Source organism: Meles meles, chromosome 8 (assembly GCF_922984935.1).
Source record: "Meles meles chromosome 8, mMelMel3.1 paternal haplotype, whole genome shotgun sequence".
NCBI classification, from domain to species: Eukaryota; Metazoa; Chordata; class Mammalia; order Carnivora; family Mustelidae; genus Meles; species Meles meles.
The window spans coordinates 109,538,882-109,564,423 of record NC_060073.1 but is presented as its reverse complement, the minus strand read 5'-3'; the positions used below and the strand labels follow the sequence as shown (position 1 = coordinate 109,564,423).

The 25,542-nt window shown below is 44.3% G+C and overlaps 1 protein-coding gene across 4 annotated transcripts in view; it reads right to left on the bottom strand.

The window, feature by feature from the left end:
- USP28 (ubiquitin specific peptidase 28) overlaps positions 1-25,542 on the bottom strand; it is a 60,573-nt gene that overhangs the window by 22,522 nt on the left and 12,509 nt on the right. For 2 of the 4 annotated variants that reach the window (XM_046016306.1, XM_046016308.1), the window contains exons 2-10: positions 19,454-19,531; positions 18,290-18,422; positions 12,031-12,136; positions 10,913-11,072; positions 5,458-5,544; positions 4,604-4,741; positions 3,694-3,767; positions 2,720-2,799; positions 1,384-1,532 (exon numbers count right to left, since the gene is read on the bottom strand). In XM_046016306.1, coding sequence (XP_045872262.1) covers positions 1,384-1,532; positions 2,720-2,799; positions 3,694-3,767; positions 4,604-4,741; positions 5,458-5,544; positions 10,913-11,072; positions 12,031-12,136; positions 18,290-18,422; positions 19,454-19,531 — 1,005 coding nt within the window. The remainder of the gene's footprint in view (positions 1-1,383; positions 1,533-2,719; positions 2,800-3,693; positions 3,768-4,603; positions 4,742-5,457; positions 5,545-10,912; positions 11,073-12,030; positions 12,137-18,289; positions 18,423-19,453; positions 19,532-25,542) is intronic. The other 2 variants (XM_046016307.1, XM_046016309.1) reach the window with 1 other exon arrangement.

Here is a 25,542-nt window from a genome sequence, read left to right as displayed (position 1 = left end):
TGTGTGTGTGTGTGTTATTTATTTACAGTGTATTAAACATAATTTGAATTCCCTTTCTTTCTAAAATAAGAAACTTGAAAGAGCCTCATGATTATGAGTGCTTAAGTTTCTGAGAAAACCTCTGAATGCTCATAAGGGACGTTTCCCTTTACAGATGTCTCATAAGGGACCCAGTCAAATCAACCTAGGATGTTACCTTAAGCTTCAAGAAAAGAAAGCATTGACTTGCTTAAAAAAAAAAAAATCTCAGCTGTTCCTGATCGCAGATGAGGAAGAGCTAAACCAGGAGAGGCATTTCTGTTCGATTCACCTGTATGCCAGCAGGTCTGTAAGAACAGCTTTAAGATGTTCCCTTTCCCTTGTTGGCATGAGGTGAATCCAGAGAGCCTGTCCGGCTACCTCAGGGTAAATCTAAATAAGCATAATGTTTTCTTTTCCTTTTTTTTTTTTTTTTTTTTTTTTTTTTTAAATAGTGTTCCCATTCTTGAATAAAGGTCTCTAGAGGTCTAGGTAGCTGGTGAACACCCCCTGGTGAACATGTCCCATCTGTGCATCCGCTGTGCACAGATGGGACAGAGGCCATGCCTGCCATCCCGGAGTCAGCACCGGCCTCGGAAAGCTAGGGAGGCCGCCGCTCTCTCCCAGTGCCCATGCCGCCCTACAGCTCCCACCCGTCCACACGGCTCACGTCGGGCTCCCGATTTTAATTCAAAAAAAGCTCTGCTTTCTCCAATGATAATTACTCAGTTGGACTCACATAAGCCCAAGGTTTTGTTTCAAAATACACAATGAAAGGAGAACAAGCCAAGCTGTGTGGTATTGGCAGTTATGCTCCAAATTCACTAATTCTTAACCCAACTGGAATTCTGAGGCATTAATTACCCTTGCTCTCCCACCAACTGCCCCCTTTCTTTCCAACCCACAAAAATCAATGAACGTTAAATTTGAAAAATTTTAAAAGCAAAGGCAGAATTTACTATGAAGAACAGTAAATATTATAATAGGGAAAATATTCTAAATGTCATACCATAGGAGTTAATCACTGAACTTTTACCCTCCGAAAATATGGAGGCAGTGGGCTCTCCCTACTGGTACAGGTAGGCTTCAACAGAAAAAGAGAAACTTGATCATACTTAAAACATCAGAAGCAGCATACAACCTTTATATGATTAACTCAAATTCATGCTTTCAGCAAAGACTTTATTTATCAAACACTACGACTGACTAACTCATACCAACTCATGAGAGACCTTCAGACGACTAGTTCGACATCTCTTAGGTGTAAAGTTATTTACTATCGGATGGGAAGACAGTTTGCCAAAAAGCTCGGTCCTACTTAACTGGTTTTGTCACTGGCACGGCAAATAAAAATATCCAACTTACCTCTTGCCCATACTTCACCGAATGATCGGAAGGAAGCAGCTCAATGTCACCCTCCACCATGGCCCCTTCCAAACATTCGTCTAAGTTGCGATAACCATTTACCTGAAGGGGATACTGGCCGAAGGTCTCATTGTTACAAAAGGGCTTTCCTAGGCAAAGAAACAGATGGCTTTTTTAAAGACCTCACGAGTATCATCTGAAGCCTTTTCTTCTGGCACCACAGAGACAGGGTCTTCCTAATTCAGCAACTCGCTGAGAACCGTTAGAAGCTACTTAAGCCTGTTAGGGCCGCTTCCAACGAACCAGAGGATCCGGGCACTGATCGTGAGCGACTGCCACTGTCCCCGGAAGGAAGACGAGCAGATACGACGTGCCTCCTCATCAAAGACTACGCCACCTCTTGTGAATTAGTCTTGCCGAGAAAAGCCTTACCTGAATCTGGTCAAACTCTAGATCCAACTACCAATTTATAAAAAGAGGAGCAGAGAGGAACGTGAAATCATGGATGTGCAAGCAGCGAAATTTCAGACTGTGGGGAATCGCAGAGAACAAACCACTTGGTTTCTTAAAAAAGGATTCCAAGGAAAAAAGAGATTGGGGGGATAGTGTACAGATTTTGATAGGAAACTTAAAAGACGTATCAATGAAATGACCCACATTTGGGTCCTGATTAAAACAAACTGTACAAAATAAACACATCGCCCACCCCTCCAACATATAAAATTATAAAACAACTTGGAAATCTGGACACTGACTGGATATCTGATATTAAATGCTACTTTTCCGGAGTGAATAGTGGTGTTGCATTGTTTCACAGAGAATATCGGAAGGGTAAGAGAGGAAAGGGGTTAGGGAATGTCGGCTGTGAACTAAAGGTGGCTGAGTTTGTGGGGTCTTTAGACTGCTCTATCCAGATAATAAAAAATTCTCCATGGTGAAGAAAAATTAAAATTACACAACCAACATAGAGCTTAGTCAAGCCTCTAGAGTACAGAAATATTTTTGGCAGTCTAACTCAACAAAACCTTTTGAGATTAGGTATTACATCAGAAACAAACAACACAGAGAAAACTGACATTACTACTAGACGTTAATGGTACATTCGGGCTGTGTGAGTATTATACAATCTCATCTGACAGCTCTGAGAGAAACACTGTGCCCACTTTACAGACAAGGAGACTGAGGACCAAGGCACTCTCACAGTTTGTCAGGGTTACACATGTACTAAGAGGTGGAATCAATATTCAGGCCTGGAAATGCCTGACTTGAAAGCCTTTTTCGACTAATACAGATACGTTCACGAGTCTAGAACTAACAGTTATAGCGAAGAATTTACCTTCACGAACCCCTTCGGTGAGGAAAGTACCGTAGAAAAGCTGCACCATTGGATTTTCAGATTTGTTCCTGGGATTGCTGCTTTTAAAAAAAAGGAAACAGTTCTCTATCATTTGGGTCAGATAAGCACCACACTAAGGCTAACCGTCATTCAAAAGCAAAAACAGGGCATTTTCATCGACCTCCAAAGAGCCGGGCATGGTCCAAAATTAGTCATGGGTTGGTTCACTTTAAATACTAATTGAGCAAATACAAGGGCAGGATCCCTGGCTGTGAGGACCTGAGCGAGAGTCCTACATGCCGGAAAATACATGTATCCGTATACACTCAGTATATACATCTCTAGCCAGTGACGGATGTATACAAATTCTAGAATAGGCCAGAAGCAAGAATCAACCCTCTTGTGCAGTTCTGCAAATAAACACCTAGCTTTCCCTGTGGCGCAACAGAAACGGACAGGCCCATCTTAAATGAAGTGTTACTACGTGAGGCGCTACGTGCAAAGCTATCCTATGATACACACTATGATACACACGTTTCTTTGACTTAGAGTAAAAACAATTAGAAAATTCCTTAGCATCTGTATTCGAAAGGGGATACTTGTATTCTTCGGCCTGAATTTCACTTCTGAAATTCATTTCAATGACAGCAACGACTAAATTTGATTTCCCACGTTCGCATCTGGGATTGATTTGACCTTTTAATATGTTCTGTAGCACAGGAGATAACTTAACAAAGTTCAGAGTTATGGCCTGACTTTCGGTCAAAGGCAGCAGACTGAGACAATGACCTACATCTTCAGAGAGGAAAACCAAAAGCAAGGAGGATACAAAATGACAAGTTTCTGAGTGGTTACCCCAGGAAGTTTGGCAAAAACCAGCAATTTCTACTGGAGGAGAGTAATCCCCCCCCATCCTAGTTCTCGCTGGACCACTGTGAGTAGGAAGGTGGGACAAACAAATCCTCAACACTCACTTAACATTCACAGCTAGCTGGAATGCGTCCTCTAGCCAATCCAGGAGCTTGTGTGTGAATTCACTCACATCTTGCTACAAGAGAGGCACAAATTGTATAAGAGTTAGACCCAACACTACACTTAGGGAAATGAAAATCTGCCCTTAACCCGCCAATGATTAAGATTATAGGACTGTGGGAGGATTTCTTTATTAAGGACAAAGAGCAGGAAGAGACAAGGAACCCTGGAACCCAGCCACTGCAGAGACGGAAGGCAGGAGCTGACTAGCTTGTGGCTAGGAGGGAACTGGAAAGCCACCACTTGAGCCACATCTATTTGTAACAAACCAACAAACAGAATCTTCCAGGTAAGCCCTAAAAACAGGAAAACATAAAATAAAATAAAATAAAAAGGTCCACAGAACAGACTCTAATCCTGTAAAACAATCTGAGTCTTAATGGAGAAAAGAGACTTACGAAATGTTCTGAGAATTTAGAAGAACTTAGGACCTTTAGAGAAACAAAGGGAAAATTTAATTTTATGGAACAGGTGTTCGTCTGCTGGAGACAGCTTTGTTTTTTAACAGAAGTAAGGAAAGGAAAGTACTATTGGCCAGGAGAGAAAGACTATTCAGAAAAGCTGCTCAACTTAGTTTTAGACAATATTAAAAAAAGGATTTTTATCTGGGCCATCCCAAGGCAGAGATGCAGACAGAGGGCCTTCCTTCTGTCAGTGACCCTTTGCTAGGATTCCCGGAGGCATTTTCAAGCTCCTCTCTACTCCGACAGCCCCTGTGTGCTCATCCTGCGTAGTCACGGTCAGAGCCTCCTACACAGCTGACCTGAAGCCACATCACAGAAGAGCCACACGGCATGACTTCAAACATCACAGAACTGGACGGAAAACACGAGCATAACGGGCTTCTCATACCTGCTGTTCCTCAGGCGATCGGAATGCTCCTTTTAAGAGATCCAGGGCTGCTGAAGGGTCTACAAATTTGCGATTTGATCCCATCATCAGAGCAAACAAATACTGAAGCTCTTGCATAAACACAATATTTCTCTTTTCCTGCAGAGACAACAATGTGTGTCCTTACAACCCCTCATTCGGAAAATTGGAACACACAAAAGAGAAAAGTTGTCAGTGATCCCTCCCTAATTTATATTTACCTAGATCTAGATCAGTGAGGGCTCTGATGAGGTCTCTGTAGGGGATTACCTTCGACTGAAGACTATCTATGTGGAAGCCAGGAAGGGAATATTGCAGGAAAGGCAAAAATGTTTACCTTCTGAAGCTGCTGCCCCCCCTCCCACTAGGAAAATACACCCCCAAGGTGAAATTCTGGCAAGAGTTAGAGTGCTGGCAGGAGGCCAGCTGACCTTCGTCCTTGGTGAGAGCTGACCACAGAACCTTCTAGAAGGTCCAGGCCTCCAGCATCAGGTCACCCATTCTGCATCACTCGGCCTGAGTGGCTGAGGAGAAGCAGCGCAGGACACCACACACACTTTCTGTGATTCAGAACTTGAGTCTCCCACCCAGAGACAGAAAAGTGGGGGCCGTCAGGATCACACGCCACCGAACCGTTTTTCTAATTTTGTTCCTACTTAACTTTGCATTTTTGCAAACCCGTTTCATGTGACAAAAAAGGAAAAAGCCATTTGAAAATGAAAACAAATCCTAGCGCAAGCCAAAGGACATCACAGCTATCAGCTCTGGCCAGAATTTAAAAGCCTTTGGGATGAGAGGGACCAAAGGAGAGTGAGGACTTCTCCACACCAACTTACCGTGTGACTCGGACAGTTTTCAAGCACATTCTGTGGCAGACTATAGCTGAGGACGAGTCTTCGAAATTCAGGCAGTTGAAAGAGAGACTGAAAGAAAGAAAGAGATTTGTAGCCTTTCTTCCCAAATAACTGTAGCGGAAAAGAATTTCCTTTACTTGAAAGTATAGGCGACTGTCCCCTGCTATTTCTCCCTCTATCCTGTCTGAGGGAATGATGGCTATGGTACAAATTGAGCTGATGGAATATTGATTCTTTTAGGAAAACCCAAAAACAACATCATGACTGACGAGAGGGATGGATTAAATAAGGTGTGGTATGGGTACATGATATACCATTATGTACTCATTAAAATAGTGGGAAAAAACCGTTTTCATAAAATGAAATAGTACACAGCACTGAAAGGGACTGCCTGAGAGCTACAGGATCAACACGGAGAAATCTCAGAGCTATATTCTGTGTGGAAGAAAGTTCCAGAAAAACAAAGAATTATGGTGTTTATAGTAAGTTTAATTATATACAAAACAACATGGCATTAGGTCTGGGCTACACGCAGGTGCGGTTTTACCTGTGGGGAAAGGAGGCTATGACTGGGATGGGCACAGCAGGGACTGGGCAGCCCCGGGAGCTGTACCATTTCTTTCTAAAGCTGAGCAGTGAGTACAGTACCGTGGGCTATTCTCCACTCTCTGTCACAAGAACTACATTTAAAAAAAAAAAAAAACTTAACAGCAGGAATCTGGCTTACTTGTAAATCATACACAATCCTACATGAATATCTTTTTTTTTTTTTAATATTTTATTTTATTTATTTGTCAGAGAGAAGGAGAGAGAGAGAGAGCACACAGGCAGGCAGAGAGGCAGGCAGAGGTGGAGAGAGAAGCAGGCTCCCTGCCGAGCAAGGAGGCCATGTGGGACTCGATCCCAGGACCCTGGGATCATGACCCGAGCTGAAGGCAGCGGCTTAACCCACTGAGCCACCCAGGCGTCCCTACATGAATATCTTTTGAAGGTTCATGTTTTTTTAAAAATCCCTTATATGAATATAGTTCCTTATCCCAACACACTCCTCAGAGGAAAACTCCTCAGGAGAGAGCCCGATGGAAAACTCTAGAGGCAACATCCTGGGTAGACAACAGGCCTCAGGTTTCGCTCCCACTCTCCCAACCCGACTGGGATGCCACCACCGGGGTGAGCACACAACCGGGCGGTGCCTTCAAAGTCGGGTCCCGCTGTTCCTCCAACGTTCTCTCTGTAGCCAGGGTGTGAGACTGCTTGCTCTCTACTCAACCCGTTCTCTTTTTTTTTTTTTTAAAGATTTTATTTATTTATTTGACAGACAGAGATCACAAGGAGGCAGAGAGGCAGGCAGAGAGAGAAGGGGAAGCAGGCTCCCTGCCAAGCAGAGAGCCTGATGTGGGGCTCGATCCCAGGACCCTGAGATCATGACCTGAGCTGAAGGCAGAGGCTTTAACCCACTGAGCCACCCAGGCGCCCCAACCCAGTCAGAGAATCTCTGATTCTCCACGAGCAGGTCACTCCACTCTCCCCCCTCTCCTTCGCCCAAACCCGGCTCTCCCCAAAGATGCCACCATTCTTAAAAGCCCCCGACGCGTGAGCTGATGACTTCTCCCCACCTAGCACCCCTCCAGCGTCTGCTGCTTCTCTCTATCGCTTCACTACATCCTCCTCCTTCAGTCACCAAACTTTATAACTTCGGAAGAATCTTCGAATCCTTCCTCTTTCACAACTACTCACATCCAGCGGGGAAGAGGTCGCTTGGACTCTGCCTTGGGGGTTCTCTTTAGAACCACCTCCTCCCTCCCGTCCCTCCTTGGTCTCCCCTGGGCCACCGCTCACTTGCATCCCTGCTCAGCCTCTCTCTGCCTCCGGGGCCTGCCCTGTACCAATTCACCTGCCACACGGGTTCCTCTGTCTTCCTGACAGGACTAAAATAAAGCTCCCGATTCACGGACACGTGCCCCAGGATAACGGCTGTTCTTCCTCTCCCAGGTCTGTCCACACCCGACCCAACAGGACATCCTGTTAGCTCTGCTCTCTGAATAAATCAAGAACCTGACCTCTTTGCCACTTTCATGGCTTCCAGCCAGGTCCAGGCCACTGTCACCTGTCCCGTGGACAACTGCGGCAGCTCCCTGTAGAGTTCACGCCCCCTGTGCCTCACCACCCCCATTCTGCTCTCCTCACAGCAGCCACGGCGAGCCTGTTAAGATGTGGCTCAGAGTTCATCATCCCTCTGTTCTGAACCCACAGCGACTCCCCAGCCTCACCTCCAATGACTCCCCCTCTGCTCCTGTGTCCCAGTCCCTCGGACATCCTGGATGTCCCGGGGAGCACACCGAGCCCACTCCCACCTTGGGGACCTTGCCCTGGGGTTTTCCCTCCCTGGAATGTTCTCCCTGGAAACTGCCTGGCTCACACCTTCGCCTCGCACATATCTGGCTCCTGCTCCAACCTCATCCCTGGGGCCAGAACGCCTTACCTACCAGTATAGTTTATACTGTGCCCTGCTCCACTCCCACGGCAATTCTGTGTGCCCTGCCCTGGTCTTTTTCTACCACACCGATCACAAGCTAACACGTCACATCAATTTGGCCACTGAAGTAGTTACTTTTACAGTACACTCTCCTGCCTCACAAAAATTGAAGTTCCATGAGGGGAAGGTCCCGTCCGGGTTCCATTCATTCCCTTATCTCAGGGCCCTAGAACGGGGCTGGACACACATTGGGTGTTCCGCTAACGTTTGCGGAGGGAACACAAGCACTTCCACCCGGCCCGGGGACCCCCTGGCTTTGTGAGCATCGATCTCTAGTACCACAGTCCTCCATTCCATCTCCACACCCACACCTGAGGTCACACCCAGGATAGGTCAATTCCTGAGACACAGCCAACTCTCAGGCCACAAATTCAGAAATTCCTACTCTTGAACCATGACCTGTCTTCTGGTGTTTCTGATCCACGTCCCCTTCAGGACATCTGTTTTTTGACTCCACCAAGGGCCCAAGGAAATGGATGCCTCCTGTTCCCCCGTAACCACCAGTCCCTCCCTGTCTTCATTTCTCCCTCTCTCTAGCTTTGATTCCATGGTCTTTAACCATCCTTCACTAAATCCTCAAACTTTCCTCGAACCCAGCAAGGCCTCCGACCTAAATAAATTTCATTTTCCACTAAAGAGTCTCAGAGTGCTTCTTAGAAAAAGTCTTGATATAAACAGCCCATCCTGACGTCACTATGCATTTAAGGTTAACACCCTGAAGAAGACCTTGCAATCTGTAGAAATCCCACTACTGCATCCTGGTGCCAACTGGCTTCCCACTGTCCGCGGTGACCCTCCCTTTAACATCCAATGCCGCCCCTTCTCCACAGCCTCAGAAAATGGCTGTTCACACCACAGACAGGATGATGGGAAATTACCTCAACTATAATCTGCAGCCATGTCTTCCTTGCCCTCTCCCCTACTACTCTCCTGTCCCTCCCGCTCTATTCCTACTAAGGACCAGTCCCTCCCTCCAGCTTCCACATCCTGTCTTCTCAGGCTGCCGTAGGAACCTTGCTCAGTGACACCCTTTGCTCCTTTCAACATCCCCACAGGTGTGAAGGCTGAGGAAGGTGTGAAGGCAGCCAGGGTTCTCAACCACCTCCCCCTGAAAGGATGAACTGATGTCCCTGATGCCACATTCCTTCCAACATCCTATTCTCAACACAAATGACCGTCATCTTCTTCAAACAGAAGTAGGGTCATCTCACTTCTCTGCTCTAAACCTTCCAATACTTTCCCACCTCACAGAAAATCCCTAAGTTCTCTTCACGAACCCCAGCTCCCCCACCTCACCTCCACATCTTTTTGACCTCCTCGCGGTCTGTTCCCCACCCTCGAGTCCTGCCCTCTTCCTATTTCTCAACACACTGAGCAAGCTCCCGAACTGGGGTCTTTTCACTGGCTCCTCCCTGCCTGCAGTGCCCTTTCTGTGACTACAGGGTGCGTTCCCTCACCTCCCTCAGGCCTCTGCCCAAACGCCCACCTTATCAGAAAGGCCTCCTTCTCCATCCAGCTCCTCCTGCCCTCACTCATGTTTTGTTTTGTTTTAAATATTTTTTTTATTTATTTGATGGACAGTGATCACAAGTAGGCACAGAGGCAGGCAGAGGGAGAGGAGGAAGCAGGCTCCCCGCTGAGCAGAGAGGCGGCCCCTCACTCGTGTTTCTGGCACTTCACAACATCTAATATTATTTTACTGTCTGTCCCACTCTTTTTAAAGGAAACTCCATGAGAGGAGCAGCTTTGATGTATCACTGCTGTTTCCCAGTGCGAATACAGTGCCAGCCACAGAGTGAGCTGAATGAAGCTGGATCCTGTGTGTGGAAAGGGAGGCCTCCATTTCCGGCTGAGCAAGTACGTCAAGTACAAAGGAGAAGATGGAGGGACAGGATCAAGTGCTGCAATGCAGCCATGCCAAGTTTAAGGTGCATGGGGCGTACTCCAGGGAGGCAACCCTCTCTCTAGGGGAATTCATCCACTCCCTGGCTTTAGCACCGTCTATAAGCTACCGAGTCCCCGAGTGGCACCTGTAGCCCAGATCTTTTTACCAAACTACAGATTCATGTTGTTGACTGCCTACATGCTTCTTCATGCCGCGTTTTCAACTCAGCGTGGGTAACACTGAACGGAGATCCCTCTCCTCACACCCTGCCCCAAACATTCTTCTTCTGGCATCAACTGGCACCGTCCATCCGCCTGGTTCCTCAAGCTAGAAACCTTGGAGTCTTTCTCAACTCTCAACCCTATATCCAATTGCTCTGCCAAATCCTGCAGATCTGATCTCAAATCAGCTCTAAAATGCTTGCACTTCTCTCCTTCCAAGGCTTATGCAGCTCCTCTACTCTAGGCCGCCATCATTTCCTGCCTGGATGGCTGTGACCCCCTACCGACAAATGCTTTCCCCTTACGAACTCTGGCTCTGCTCCAACGGATGACAGGAAATGCTGATCTAAAACACCTATTCCACATCTTTACAACCATATGCTAAACCACAGGATATTTTGTTTTTAGTATTGCCCAATTTGGACACCAGAGCATCGAAAGCCAAACACAGGAAAGCAACCAACACACAGTAATGCCATGGGAAAATAAAACACCCCAGTCTTATATACGTTTCCATTTTTTAAAACTATATTTCTCACATTGAATAAATTACAAAGTTGTTTCCAGAAAAAACAGTTGTCTCAAAAAATATCATACCTGAGGGGCACCTGGGTGGCCCGGTCAGTTAAGTGTCTGACTCTGGCTCAGGTCATGAGCTCAGGGTCCTGGGATGGAGGCCCACATCGGGCTCCCTGCTCCACAACAAGTCTGCTTATCCCTCTGTCTGCCGCTCCGCCTGCTTGCACTTGCTCTCTTTTAAATAAATAAAGAAAATCTTTTAAAAAAATATCATACCTGAATAACAGCACTAAACCAACATGTATTGCCAACATTCTTCAGCCCAACGGGCCACCCGTCGACTCTCCTCCAGCCGTTAGGGTTGGGATGTTCTCCCCAGACTTCACAGCGTTTTCTCTTGGAGCGTTTCGTTTCTGCGCAGGCTGCCTCATGCATCCTGTTTGTGCCGACACCATGTATCCAGAAAGGAAAAAGGGAAGGAACAATGTATTATATACGGAGAATATTGGTAATCTTTCACAGATAATCCAAAATGCCAGATCAGCTATTTACTGGGTCGCTGCTGGCTATACAGTGATTATAAAATTATAATACAAGTGAAAAGTAAGACTTAGACAGAGTGAAAAGTAAGACTTAGATAGAGATCTTAATCCTTCCATCAGAGAATATGACTTCTAAGGTCCATGACGGAACTGAGCTGATGATGCTCAAGCCTATTTATGGCTCCTGTATTACAAGTTTTAGATTTCAACAACAGTGCCCTATCTCAGACCTTGCCATTGAAAAAGGCAAGAGAGACACTCTGCTAACAATAAGAGCCTTTCAACGGCCTACCGCACAAAACCCAGCCCTAGGTTTCCCTGGAAGAAAGAGCTCCGCAGTGTGAGGGAATGAACGTGTCTGGAAACAGACCACCCACCATCAGAACTGGAGGTTTATGAGCGATACTGAGCAATCACCAAATGAGCACCAGTTCAAAAAAGATAGTCCTGGTCCCTCCCAAGATGGGGTAGTTGAGCGATAACTTTCATTTTCAAAGAGCTGGCAACAGCCCCTCGAGGTTTACAAAGGCTCCGGGTTGAAAGAGGGAATAGAGACTGTCAGATACTTGCACGACGGTGGGGTTTCTCGCCCCAGCAACCGTACTAACACAGCCTGCAGGCTTCTACTCGAGACCATAGCTGCTGTAAAACCCTTACCGTGTCTGGCTTTGTCAAAGAGCAAACCAAAGAGAAATAAGTTAATGTGAACTTAAATTTTCCCCTAAAAGAAAGTTCACCGGGATGCAATTAAAAGACCTTGGCAGAAAGGTCCCTCACTGGCATCCACAGCTATTACCGCCTTCGACCTAGACACTCGTGCGGGGAGCGAGGATGACAGGTGACTTCAATAACCTGTTCAGATCTTGTCCATCGGCTTGAATTTTGGGGGATTCCAGTAGACTCAAAGCAATGGCAGCTTGAAGATCGTCTTTGTTATCATGGGTAAGGTCTATCACTTCTGTAAGATAAACAGAAATTCCATTAGTCTACATGCAGGAAACAATGCCCTGCTGGCTGTATGGTGGGGGAAAAAAGGCAAAAGCAATCACAAAACTCGATAGGCTCCCTAGCTTTCACTACCATGGCTCAGCTGTGGAACAACTTGCCTGCCCTGTGCCAGAGCCACAGGAGTAACTCACAGCTCTACGGTAACCTTAAGATGAGCCAACGAGCCATGAGAATGTGATGGACACTGACTTCTGAAGTCCTACTCCACAGAGTAAAATCCACATCCCGTCTCTGTAGGACAAGTCATCTCTGTACCTGTCATCATAAAACAGCTAAATACCAAACATTCAAGGTACAGATATTTTCAATCTCATACAAACCATCCTGAAGAATAGAGGACATACTCCCCAATTCATTTTATGAAACAAGCCTAACACCTAGCTATAGCCCAAACCCATCCAAGAACAGTAAGAAAGGTAAAGCAACAAACTCACAACCAACTGCAGATGTAAAAAACAAAAACCAAACAAACAAAAAACCCAAGGTTTTAGCAGATAAAATCCAATAACGTACCCCCAAAAGCAAGTATTAAGAACAAGTGGAGGTAACTACAGAACGGAATCTGAGTTAACAGGAGAAAACAGAGCACCAGACTATGCTTAAAGGAATCATCATCTCAGATGATTTATTAAGTATGTATTAAGTACATATTAAGTATGTATTAAGTACATATTAATATGTATATTAATATTATATAAGATATGTTAGTATATATCTTCTATTATAAATATTAATATTATGCTAATATTAATAATATAATATTATATAATATTATATTATAATATGTATATACATATTAAGATGCATTAAGTACAGAAAAAGTACTTAATAACCACAGTCAACCTGTATTCAGGAATAAAAACCCCAAGCCAGCTGAGAATTAAAGACAGTATTCATAGGCTAAGAAAGAGAAGCCATGAAAAGCCCACTTTATACTTAAATTATACTTAAATTTAAATTTAAATTTAAGTATAAAGTTTATACAAACTTTATACTTAATTGTGAAATGTAAAACACATTTATTTTAAAATCAAAACTAAGACAAAAATGTCTACTATCAGGGCTTTTATTCACCCTGGTTCTGGAAGTTCTGGCCAATTTAATAAGAAAATAAAAGAAACTAGGGGCACCTCGGTGGCTCAGTCAGTTAAGAGTCTGACTCTTCGTTTCGGTTCAGTTCACAATTTCAGGGTCGTGGGATCGAGCCCCGCATCGGGCTCCACGCTCAGCAGGACAGTCCTGAGATCCTCTCTCTCCCTTTCCCTCTGCCCCTCCCCTCGCTCTCTCTCAAATACATATGTAAAATAAAGAAAGAAAAAAAAAGAAAAGAAAGAATATAAAGATTGGGAAATAATAAACACAGCTGTCACAATTCATAGATAAAAATCACCTATGAGAGAAACCCAAAATAATCTACAGAAAATAGTTACAATTAATAAGAGGTGATTAGATAAAAGATCGACGTACTAAAGTTAAGTGAATTTCAACAGATGAGCAATAATAGACATTTAATTTAAAAAGGAAAAAAAACCCCACAAAGAACACAAAACTGCAGTAATCAAGAGTGTATGCTACTGGCATTAGAACAGGCACACAGATCAATGGGAAAAAAGAACTGCGAGACCAGAAAGAAACCCTCCCATTTATGGTCAACTGATTTTTTTTTTTTTTTAAGATTTTATTTATTTATTTGACAGAGAGAGAGATCACAGTAGGGCAGAGAGTGAGGGGGAAGCAGGTTCCCCGTTGAGCTGAGAGCCCGATGCAGGGCTTGATCCCAGGATCCTGGGATCATGACCTGAGCCGAAGGCAGAAGCTTTAACCCACTGAGCCACCCAGGTGCCCCTTGATTTTTTTTTTTTTTTTTAAATGTAGACTCCCTGTCCAGCGTGGAGCCCAGTGTGGAGCTTGAACTCATGACCCTGAGATCAAGACCTGAGCTGAGATCAAGAGTCAGACACTCAACCGACTGAGCCACACAGGTGCCCCAATGGTCAATTAAATTTTTGAAATAGGTACCAAGACAGTTCAACAGGGAAAAAAAATACCTTCTCAACATGTCGTCCTGGGAAAACAGGATATTCACATGCAAAACAGTGATTTTTAACTCCTACCTCACACCCTTTACAAAAATGAACTCGACGTGCATCAGACCCTCAAGAGCAACTCTTGGAAGAAAACACAGGCACACATTTTCATGACCTTGGATTAGGCAACGGTGTCTTAGAGATGATGATGACACCCAAAGCATATGCAACCAAAGGAAAAACAGATAAGTAGCATCAGAATGAAAAACCTTCAGGCTGGGGCGCCTGGGTGGCTCAGTGGGTTAAAGCCTCTGCCTTCGGCTCGGGTCAGGATCCCGGGGTCCTGGGATCGAGCCCCATATTAGGCTCTCTGCTCAGCAGGGAGCCTGCTTCTCCCTCTCTCTCTGCCTGCCTCTCTGCCTACTTGTGATCTCTGTCTGTCAAATAAATAAATAAAATCTAAAAAAAAAAAAAAAAAAAAAGAAAAACCTTCAGGCTTCAAAGGACACCACTGAGAAAGTGAAAAGACAACTCACAGAATGGGAGAACATTTTCACAAACCGTGTATATGCTACGACACCTATGTATGGAATATATTAAAAAAAAAAAAACTCCTGCAACAGAATAATAAAAAAACAAATAGCCCAATAATAAAAATGGTCAAAGAATGTGAACAGACGTTTCTCCAAGGAAGATACACAGATGCCAAAAAATACATGTAAAGATGCTCAACATCATCAGCCATTAAGGAAATATGCAAATCAGAACCACACTGAGCCATCACCTCAAATCCACCAGGATGACTATTAGAAAAACCCCCAAAGGATAACAAGTGCTGGGGAAGATGTGGTGAGACGTCAAAAGGCTTGTGCACCGCTGGCGAGACTGTTAAATGGTGAAATGACTGTTATGGAAAACAGTACAGGAGTTTGTCAAAGAAATAAAAATAGAGCGACCACCCGAGTCAGGGATCTCCCTTCTGGGTATGCATCTAAAAGGCCTGAAAGCAGGGTCTCAAGAGATCTCTGCACCTCCTCTGCACCTCCGTGTCCACAGAAGCACTGTTCACGACAGCCAGGCAGTGAAAGCTGCCCAAATCCCCACTGATGAATAAACGGGCAACGACATGTTCTATCTCATACAACAGTGTAGGACTCAGCCTTGAATGGGAAGGATACCCGGCACAGGCTACAGTATGAACCTCGAGGACATTATGCTGCGTGAAGGACGCTAGTCACAAAAGGACAAATACTGTGGGATTCCGCTCAGAGCAGTCAAATTCATAGAAAAGCAGGACGGTGGCTGCCAGGGGCTGAGGGAGGGGGAATGGAGAATTACTGTTGACTGGACACTGATTTCAGTTCTGCACGATAAAAAAATTCTGGAGATCTGTTTCACGACAATACGAACATACTTAATACGACTGAACTGTATGTTTAAAAATGGTTAAGATGGTAAACTTTGCGTTACGTGTTAACAACTAAAAAAAAAGAAACGCAACTAATAAATTATGAAATTGCCAATAAAATAAAAGCATTGCAGCGACAATCACTAGCGGCTGCAGAAAACACTTGGTGGGAGATTTTATAATAAACAGATCAAGCTGATAATATTCTGAACACACAGAGCACCTGCTTCTTCGCTATGACAAAACAGAAGATACACTATACACACGCCACTACCTGTGACACGTCATGTCAACTAAGCATCTAAGTCTCTAGGAAAGACAGGACCGAAAAATCCACTGAAAGATACCACAGGATTGAAATCAGCAAATTTCAGAACACACGAAATCTGAGAGAACAAAGAGCTTGATTTCTCTGGACTATAAAGTGCAAGAAAGAAAGAAAGGGGGAAATTACAGATAAAGAGTGTCTTAAAAGACACTCAAGCATATTTAATGTTTTAGCGCCACCTGGATCATTATTTTCACAAACCAACCACAGACATATCATTAATGAGATGAACAGAGAGATTTCTACACTGGTCTTTGGGATTAAGGAATTATTAATTTTTAAAATGTGGTAATGTGGCAGCTATGAAAACCATCCTCTTTTAGAAATATTAAAACAAGAAAGTTAAACACAGGATTGTTACATGACCCAGGAACCCCATATATATATGGGTATATATTCTAAATATATATATATGTATATGGGTATATATAATACCCATGCCAGTCACAAATACATATGGGTATATATCCTAAAGAATTAAGAACAGATACTCAGTGAAACAGAGTGGGAAACTTGAAAATCCAATATAACACAGAGCTGATACTACAGATCAGTGGGTAAGTAAAGTCTTTTTAACAAAAGTATCCTTTAATATTAGGATAACTGCATAGCTGTATGGAGCCGGAGGGTGGTGAGGAATCAGACTGTACCCTGTGGAGCCTGTTAGGGATTTTCTATCTCCCTCCCCCCTCCTCAGCTCACATGAGTGTGTGCGTGCACACGCTCTCTCAAATAAATAAATCTTTAAAAAAAGAAAAAGAGGGGTGCCTGGGTGGCTCAGTCGTTAAGCATCTGTCTTCAGCCCGGGTCATGATCCCAGGGTCCTGGGGTCAACCCCTAAATCGGGTTCCCTACTCGGCGGGGAGCCTGCTTTCCCTCTCTCACTCCCTGCTTGTGTTCCTGCTCTCACTCTCTCTCTCTCTGTCAAATAAATAAACAAAATGTTTAAAAAAATAAAAAGAAAAATTAAAAAAGAAAAACGTTGGTTGAAAGTCATTATTTGCACTGAAAGACATACATGAGGATATTCGTAACAGCATTATTCAGAATAGCTCAAAACTGCAAAAGTCCAAATATCCATTAACTCCATCTGCCCTAGCTGATGGCTCCCTCCTCCAGGAAGCCTCCTTGATTTTCAGAGTCCCATTCTCCCAGTCTTCCTCCAACCTCCCTGGACACTGGCCTCTGAGCACTGGGAATATCCACCGTTTAATCACTGAATGCGTTCTCTTCCGTGCACCTCAACCCCTTGAAAAGTTCCCACGGTCCCCTAACATCCCATTCTCAAGTTTATGATTCTAAGTTTTTTCTCTCTGCAGCCAAATCCCTCCCCTGAGCCGCTCGCCTGGATCCTCACTGCCTTAGCGACACTCCACCTGACGTCTGGCAGGTGCCCCAATCTCAGCACTCTCGTCATCTGCCACCCAGACCTGCTCTAGTATCAGTCATTCCCAGGGTGCTTAGTGCAATGCCAGCGTTTCTGCTGCTTAGGAAAAAAAAAAGGTGCTACCTTTAAGTCCTCTCTCTTCCACACCCCCCTTTTTTTTTTTTGCTGTAAGCAAATCCTACTCGGCAGGTGCTCCTCAAGCTCCCACCACTACCTGCTGGCCCACGCCACCGGAACCTGCAAAGCCTCCTCATTGTCCGGGGCTCCCTGCTCTGACCCAGGCTCACCACCTCCCCCTGCAATTCTGTTCTCAACAGAATGACCTTTAGGAAATGGAAACCAGTGAACGTCATTCCTGCTCCAAGCTCTCCATGGGCTAGCCTCTAGCTAGAGGAAAAGCCAAGCCTGTAAGAAGACTGCAGGACCTGCCTCCTGGTCTCCCCGTGCCTCATCTCTCATCCACTAAGGACAGCTCCTGGCTGTCCTTGAGCAGCACATCCCCGTCTTAAGACCTCACTGACTCCCTCACCTCCCTTCCACCTTCTCAGAAGGCTCCGCCTAGTAAAAATCCAACCCCTGGCACTCCTTTTTTCCATTTCTTTCATTCCATCCTTTACTTTTCTCTATGGTACTTATCATCCTAATATGCAAAATAATTTACTCATCGAGTTGTTGATCTCACCCATGAGAAAGTAAGCTACACGAGGGCAGGGATTCTTATTCTTCTGTTTATTTCCAGCGCTTAAAAGAGCACTTGGCATACAGTAGGTGTTCATTAAATAAGTGCAGAATGAATGAATGAATGAACCCATGTAATTGCTTAGAATTAGACCTGGCACACTGTAATGGTAATTAGCTATTATTAGCACTATTCCAAAAGGGTTGATGGGATTGATAGGAAACTCACATATTTTCTGCTAATTCTCGGCAGGACCAAGACACCATGTACCTACTTGCTAACGCTTCTTTGCTGGCAGCGTTCCCCTCGCCTTCAGATGGTTCTGTAGCAACAGTGTCTGGACTGGGCTCTTTAACTCTTTCCTCAGTGAGAAGGCTGACTGCCTGGGTGATGTCACCATTACTGGCCTGAAGAAAGGGAAAAAAACCCAGAGATTTCAAAAGTAAAGCATCACTGCATTTAAAATAAATAATGAGCCAGTTTTTTGGTTTAATTCCTTACTACCCCTCGTAACATTCTGAGGAAGTCAGGGCCTAATTCTAGGGTAGAAAGTAGAAGAAAGATAGTACGGGGGAGGACAGTGAGTGTACCATGCTCAAAGCATCCAAACTCCTGGGTATGGGAGGGGGACCCACCGTGTTCTGACTTCCCACCACACGCAAACAAGAATGAAACCCTGCTGGAGATTTGTTCCCACTGCTCCAGACGCTACTACTCCCCATTTCACAGACTAGCTGAGGCCTGGTGTGTCAAAATGGGGCTGTCAATGAAGACAGAGATTCTAAATGAAGTCAGTCTCTACAATAAACACGCCAAGCAGTTACCATATTCTATAGCGGTGACCGGATTTCTATTTGTTTTTAACTTTTTATTAGGGCAACTTTCTAACACACACAAAGGTAGAGACACAGGGAACGTACAGCTGAAGCCCAGGCACCCATCACTCACCTTCAACAATTATCAAGTGATGCTCAATCTGACCTATTCTGTCTAACTCGCCCAGACTCTCTGAAGCAAATCCTAAGTATCTTATCCGTACATCAGAACGTTTCTTTCAAAAATATAACCTACAATGTTATTACCACACCTTAATGGTAACAAGTGTTTTACTCTCAAATCATCAGCTCCCATTTGCCTAACTCAAAGACTTTAGGGTGTGTTTGTGTTTGAGTCCAGATCCATGTAAAGGCTGTACAATGCAACTGACTGATGCGTTTCTTCCATTCTTTTGCCCTAGAGCGTCCCCCTTCGGTGAGGTTCTCCCCATCCCCAGCTTTCTCCACCTTACCGGGTCATTGATGATACTGGGTCATCTGACCTGGAGAGCTCCTGTCCCCATATGTACTTCCGTTTGGCATAAAAATAGCTTCACCTGCTCTAACTATGATATGGACAACTGTTTTAAAGCCTGTTGATGAACAGCGGCCTAGAAACTAACCTTCAGAGCTTCATGAAGAAAGGAAGGGTCCTGAATGCCTGTGATTTCTCGTAGTTGGTTTAACAGCATTTGGCAGCTCTATATTTGAGAAACAAACAAAAAAACCACAGACAGGTTCAGTCACAAAGCAAAGCTGGATACGTTTAAAGAATTCAAGTACAAGCAACATGGATAATCAGGTGTGAGAGTGTGTATTTACTTTCAGGAACCAAAAAGCTCCAAACAAGGAGGTACTGACTGTCAGACACATTCTAAAATGCCAAATCTTGGGGTACCAGGTCATGATCTTGGGGTCGTGGGATCGAGCCCCATGTTGGGCCCCACACTCGGCACAGAGTCTGTTTAGGATTCTCTCTCCCTCTTCCTCCCAAGCCCCCAAACTGCAGTCGTGTGCTCTTCCAAATAAACAAATAAATAAAATCTTTAAAAATAAATAAAAAAATAAAATAAAATAAAAATGTGAAATCCATTACTCTTTTAAAAGCTTACTCATGAAAAATGCTTTTGGTGCTTGTGCAAAAATTATGAGTAAAAACTATTAAGTAAATAAAACATTTAAATGTAATATCTAGCTCTCGTAGTAGCCGAAAGCGCCCGAGGTTTCTCTTTCCGTGAGTACTCCATAACTAGGTCATACACAGAGTCCAGGGAATTTGCATGGATGTCAAGATGTGCTATTTTCAGCTTCACTGCACATGCCATTTTTGTGTGTCATTTTTCACTGACAATAAATTTCCAGTCACGTAATTAACAAGTGATACCACCAACATCATACTGAAAACTATGGGTTTGATGATTTAAAAAGAAGTACAGACGGAACTACGATTTTCTGAATTATACATAAAATCCCAGGGGGAATAAAGTATGGAGTGCTTTCCCTTCATTAATCTGAATCACGGAAAAACCTATCTCGTTAACGTTCAGCTACCACAAGATCGGTTTACAATCCCTTTGCAGCTTACAAGTCTTCACTGGAACATTTTACCCTGTTTTGCACAAAGACAAAAGTTAACATATAACACCTCATTTTTACAAGCAAGCTCAATAGAAAGAACTGGTTGGCCCAATTCTTTCAGATGATTATTGAAGACAAAATAGATCAGGGGCACTTGGGTGGCTCAGTCAGTTAAGCATCTGCCTTCCGCTCAGCTCATGATCTTGGGGTCCTGGGAAGGAGCCCCACGTTGGGCTCCCTGCTCAGTGGGGACCCTGTTTCTCCCTCTCCCTGTGCTCCTCTCTCGCTTGTGTGCGCACTCTCTCTCTCTCATATAAATAAATAAAATCTTTAAAAAATAGTTCAAATTTAATTCAGCGAGGGGAAATCATTCCTAAGGTTATTCTAGAATTAAGTCCCAACTCAATACTTGATAATTCCCATCCACTATCTTCCAGTTAGTAATATGTCTCTAAGAGGCAGTCTATGTTCGCTGTCAGCTGTAACAGAAATAGTATCCTATGTTTTTCAACAGCTGAGGGCCCAATGCAACACTTAAATATCACACAACTAGAAATAACCAACTGAAACAGCCCTGCACAGTGCTCAGAAAAGCAGCAACAGCCTTTCTGAACATGACCTGTCATGGGCCACGGTCACAGGCTAGAAATGGAACCCGAACCCGCTGAGACCAGCAGTCTTGAGGCTATGAGTCTTGTCGAAGGCAGTCATTGCCTGAACACAGGGAGAGTGCTATCAGACTAAAAGGTGTCCAGATTTAGCCTTGGCAAATGCTGGAAACACAAGCATGGAATTTTAGAAGAACAATGTATCCGAAAGTTTTTGCGGGGGGGGGGGGGGGGGGGGGGGGGCACGTGGGTGGCTCAGTCAGTTAAGCAATCCACTCTTGACTTCAGCTCAGGTCATGATTTCAGGGTTGTGAGATGTTGTGAGATCGAGCTTCAGGTCCTGTCTGACGCTCAGCACGGAGTCCACCTAAGACGCTCCCTTTCCCTCTGCCCCTCCCCCCGAGCATGCTCTCTCTCAAAAAAAAAAAAAAAAAAAAAAAAAATTTAAATTAAAAAATAATAATAGGGGCACCTGGGTGGCTCAGTGGGTTAAAGTCTCTGCCTTCGGCTCAGGTCATGATCCCAGAGTCCTGGGATTGAGCCCGGCATTGGGCTCTCTGCTCAGTGGGGAGCCTGCTTCCTCCTCTCTCTCTCTGCCTGCCTCTCTGCCTACTTGTGATCTCTGTCTAATAAATAAATAAATATACAACCTTAAAAAAATAATGATAATAAAAATAAGAAGGGTTTTCTTCCCCAACTGAATTCTAATTTCATTTTATTTCATTGTGTGAATCTATATATCTCAATCATATACGATTTTCTAAAAAATCAGAATCAACATGCCCCAAGAAGCATGGGATAATACAGACCTTCCTCAACTTATGGTAGGGTCACGTGCCAGTAAACCGACTGTAAGTTGAAAGTATCATTAGTGGAAAATGCGCTCAATACACCTAACCTGCCAAACATCGTAGCTCACCTAGCTGACCTCAGATGTGCTCAGAACTCTTACGTTAGCCTGCAACGGGACAAGGGCATCTAACACAAAGCCCATTTTATAATAAAGTGTTGAGTAGCTCATGGGATGTATAGATTGCTGTTCTGAATGTGAAAACGGGAACCGCTGTAAGGGTGCAGAAGGGCCAAGATCGCGTGGCTCACTGGCCCTGCCCGGTGTCACCCCAGAGAAGCATGTCACGTGGTGCCAGGCTGGGGAGAGATCAAAATTTTTTTAAATGCAGGGAATTTCTGCATTTCTACTGAATGCGCATTACTTCCGCATCACTGTAAGGTCGAACTATCGTGTCAGGGACCGTCTGTCATTGGGAGGAGGATGGGAGCAGCGTCATTAGCCCTGAACTGGGGCCAAGACAGCAGTGGGATTGACCATCACACTTTCACCTCAAACTACTCTGCGCACCGACTGCCACTTAAGAGTCACAGAAAATAATGCCAGTCAAAAATAGCAGCTAACATACACTGCTTACTCTCAGCCAGGTGTTGTTAGAAACATTTGTATAAACTAATTTTGCCTTTGTAACAAAGCCGGGCTAGGACGGAGTGCAGGCATGGGAGGTCACGGCACTTACACAAGGCTATGGCTACTGAAGGGCCCCCTCCCTCCAGAGTCTACACTCCACTCTACGCCAGGCTGTACCTGAGAAGACAAGGAACACAGGCAAGAGTACCTATTTCATGAGAAACCAGGCGATTACTTTCTTCCTGGGTTTTGATCTTGGTCTCTGCATCTTCCCAAGACCCCTCTGATCACAACCACGACCTTGATCACATTGCTGTGTGGTCAGTTCCAAAGCAGCCACCATCAGGAAAGGACTGTACCCGAGGAAAACGCTATTTTGGACTGAATCTCAGGGCCATTACTCATAAGGAACACACTTACATGTGCCACTAAGGAGAAACACTGCTGCCCACTTAAACTAGGACAGGATGACATGTCGGTCAGGATGACACGACCGTCCCAGGAGACATGTGAATTGGTCACACCAGCTTCCTGCAGCTCCACAATTTCTTATTTATGTGGAGAACTACGGCAGCTTTCCCCGCTTCCAGGTGCCCTGCCTGGCATGTGACAAGCAGTTCTTTTGCATGTTTCTAGGTAACAAAACCTAATAAACCAAGGCTGTCTTCCTTTCTTGGGTCCCAAAACACTTGACTGTAGCTTTGCAGGAAAATTTGAAACTGAGCTCATTCCTCCAGTGATGAGTATTTTGCCTCACTTTAAATCAAACTTATACCCTGCTGTTCTGTTCTATGCCTTTCTCCACCCACTTGTTTTTTTCCCACTTAAATGTTGAATCACAGCGTGATCTTTTATTTTTTTAATTATTTTGTAAAGATTTTACTTATTTGACAGATAGAGATGACAAGTAGGCAGAGAGGCAGGCAGAGAGAGAGGAAGGGAAGCAGGCTCCCTGCAGAGCTGAGAGCCCGATGTGGTGCTCGATCCCAGGATCCTGAGATCATGACCTGAGCCGAAGGCAGAGGCTTTAATGCACCGAGCCACCCAGGCGCCCCGCAGTGTGATCTTTTAAAGTGGAAAGGAAACTAACCACGTGCCACCAACAGTAGGTATAACTCAACTGCCACGACAGTAGGAACAGCTATGACCAAGCCCATACATGTGCGGACAACGATTAAGCACATCACCTCTGTGACTTGGAGGCCGTCGATGTAAGGAGCATGTCAGCTTCAGAGATCTCAGAATACCAAATAAATATGAATCAATGAACTAGGTATTCAAGTGTTAAACAATTCACCAATCATTACATTTGTCTGTGGATTAAAGCTCCACTCCCCTTTTGCCACTTTGTCATAGATAAGCAGTGAAACATGAATACATCTAGAATACACACTGGGAAAGAAGATAAACTCTAAGTTTCTCTTGTTTAAAAGCTACTGGGCACAGATGACAACTATGTAAAACCATTTTGTAAAACTCCAAGAATAATATTCTACATGTTAATTCAAATCCAACTGGATCCTGCTATTCAAAGACCATTAACTGATTCTACGTTTAACCTGCTCAACCTTTTCTCCTACTGGTTCCCTACCTCACAAATACATCCTCTGTCATGCCTTCAGGTGTTACTTTTACTACTTCCAGAAATGCCTCCTGTATTCTGGCAACCTGCACTCACGGGCTATATTCATCTTACCTCCTCCTTCAAGTCGACCCCAAGAACTCTGGTCCACACTACTCTCTCCCTTTCTAAACTCCCATACTGAGGGAACGAATGAGCTTGTGAATGAAAGGGACTCCCCCGTCTTTACCTGGTATTTCTCATCATATGGCTCTCTAGTTGTTTCAGATATGAAATTCTTGCCCACGTAAAACAAGAATCATACAACATACTATCTTATCTAAAGGACAGTGCTGGCAACAGTTGGGACAAACACATAAACACCTTGTTTGTTACAGAAACCTCAGTTGCCCCTGCATCCCTGTAATCCTTCCAACAGCCCTAAGAGGTAGGAATCATCATCATCATCATGCAGATCAAGAAACTAGAGCTTACAAAACCCATTTTGTCATCAAATATCTTGAATTAAAAGAAATCAGGGACACCTGGGCGGCTCAGTTGGGTAAGTGTCGACTCTTGACTTTGGCTCGGGTCATGATCTCGGGGTCGTGAGCTGGAGCCCTGCATCAGACTCCACACTCAGCTTGGAGTCGGCCTGGGGTTCTCTCCCTCTCTCCCCTCCCCCTGCTAGCACGCTCGTACATTCTCACGTGCTCTCTTTCTCTCTCTCCTCCCTCTCAAATAAATAAAATCTTTTTTCAAAAACACAAATCAAAGATAACTATTATAAGCCCGAATACATTTCACAAGGATTAAGCCACGCTGACACACACAAGTAACTGCTGTAAGACTCACTCTCGTGAATGTTTAGCCAAACCTATGTTCTGTGGTACCTTCAACCCAAATCCTAAAAAGTGCTCTATGTTAAGTATTAATTTTACTGTAACAGACATATTAAGCTTATTAGAGTCCTACTGTATTACTAACTCAGTTTTTCCGGGCACTTCACAGGAAACTGATTTAAATATTAACTTCACCATAACAACGAGGCTCTCTATACAGAATACACGCCCAGTGTGAGACAAGACAAACCCTGTGTGCCAGGCATAATGAACTCAAATAACTGGCAAGAGCCAACAAGTTTGCATTTCCTTGGTTAAATTCACATTGTTTTCATGAAACAAAAAGCACTCTCTTTTCTTGCCCAGAGGCAGTGAAGACAGACAGGTAACCACAAATATCTAGAAAGAAGAAACCCAAGCTTTCTGACCTCAGCTACTCAGTGACTTTGGTCCAATCTAGTCCACTTCCCTTAAAGCAAAGACCGTTATTCCTCCCACAATAAGCAGGGAATAGAGCTAGTCACATAACAAAAACATTAAGGTAATCAAGTTTTTATAATAAACACTAACTGGTCAAATGCTACTGCAACTAAAATCAAACTCCCTTTGATCAGATGAGGCAAATCTGTGAGATTACTAATTAAGAGTCTTATCTTTAAAATACCCTTTTTGGGGGCACCTGAGTGGCTCAGTGGGTTAAGCC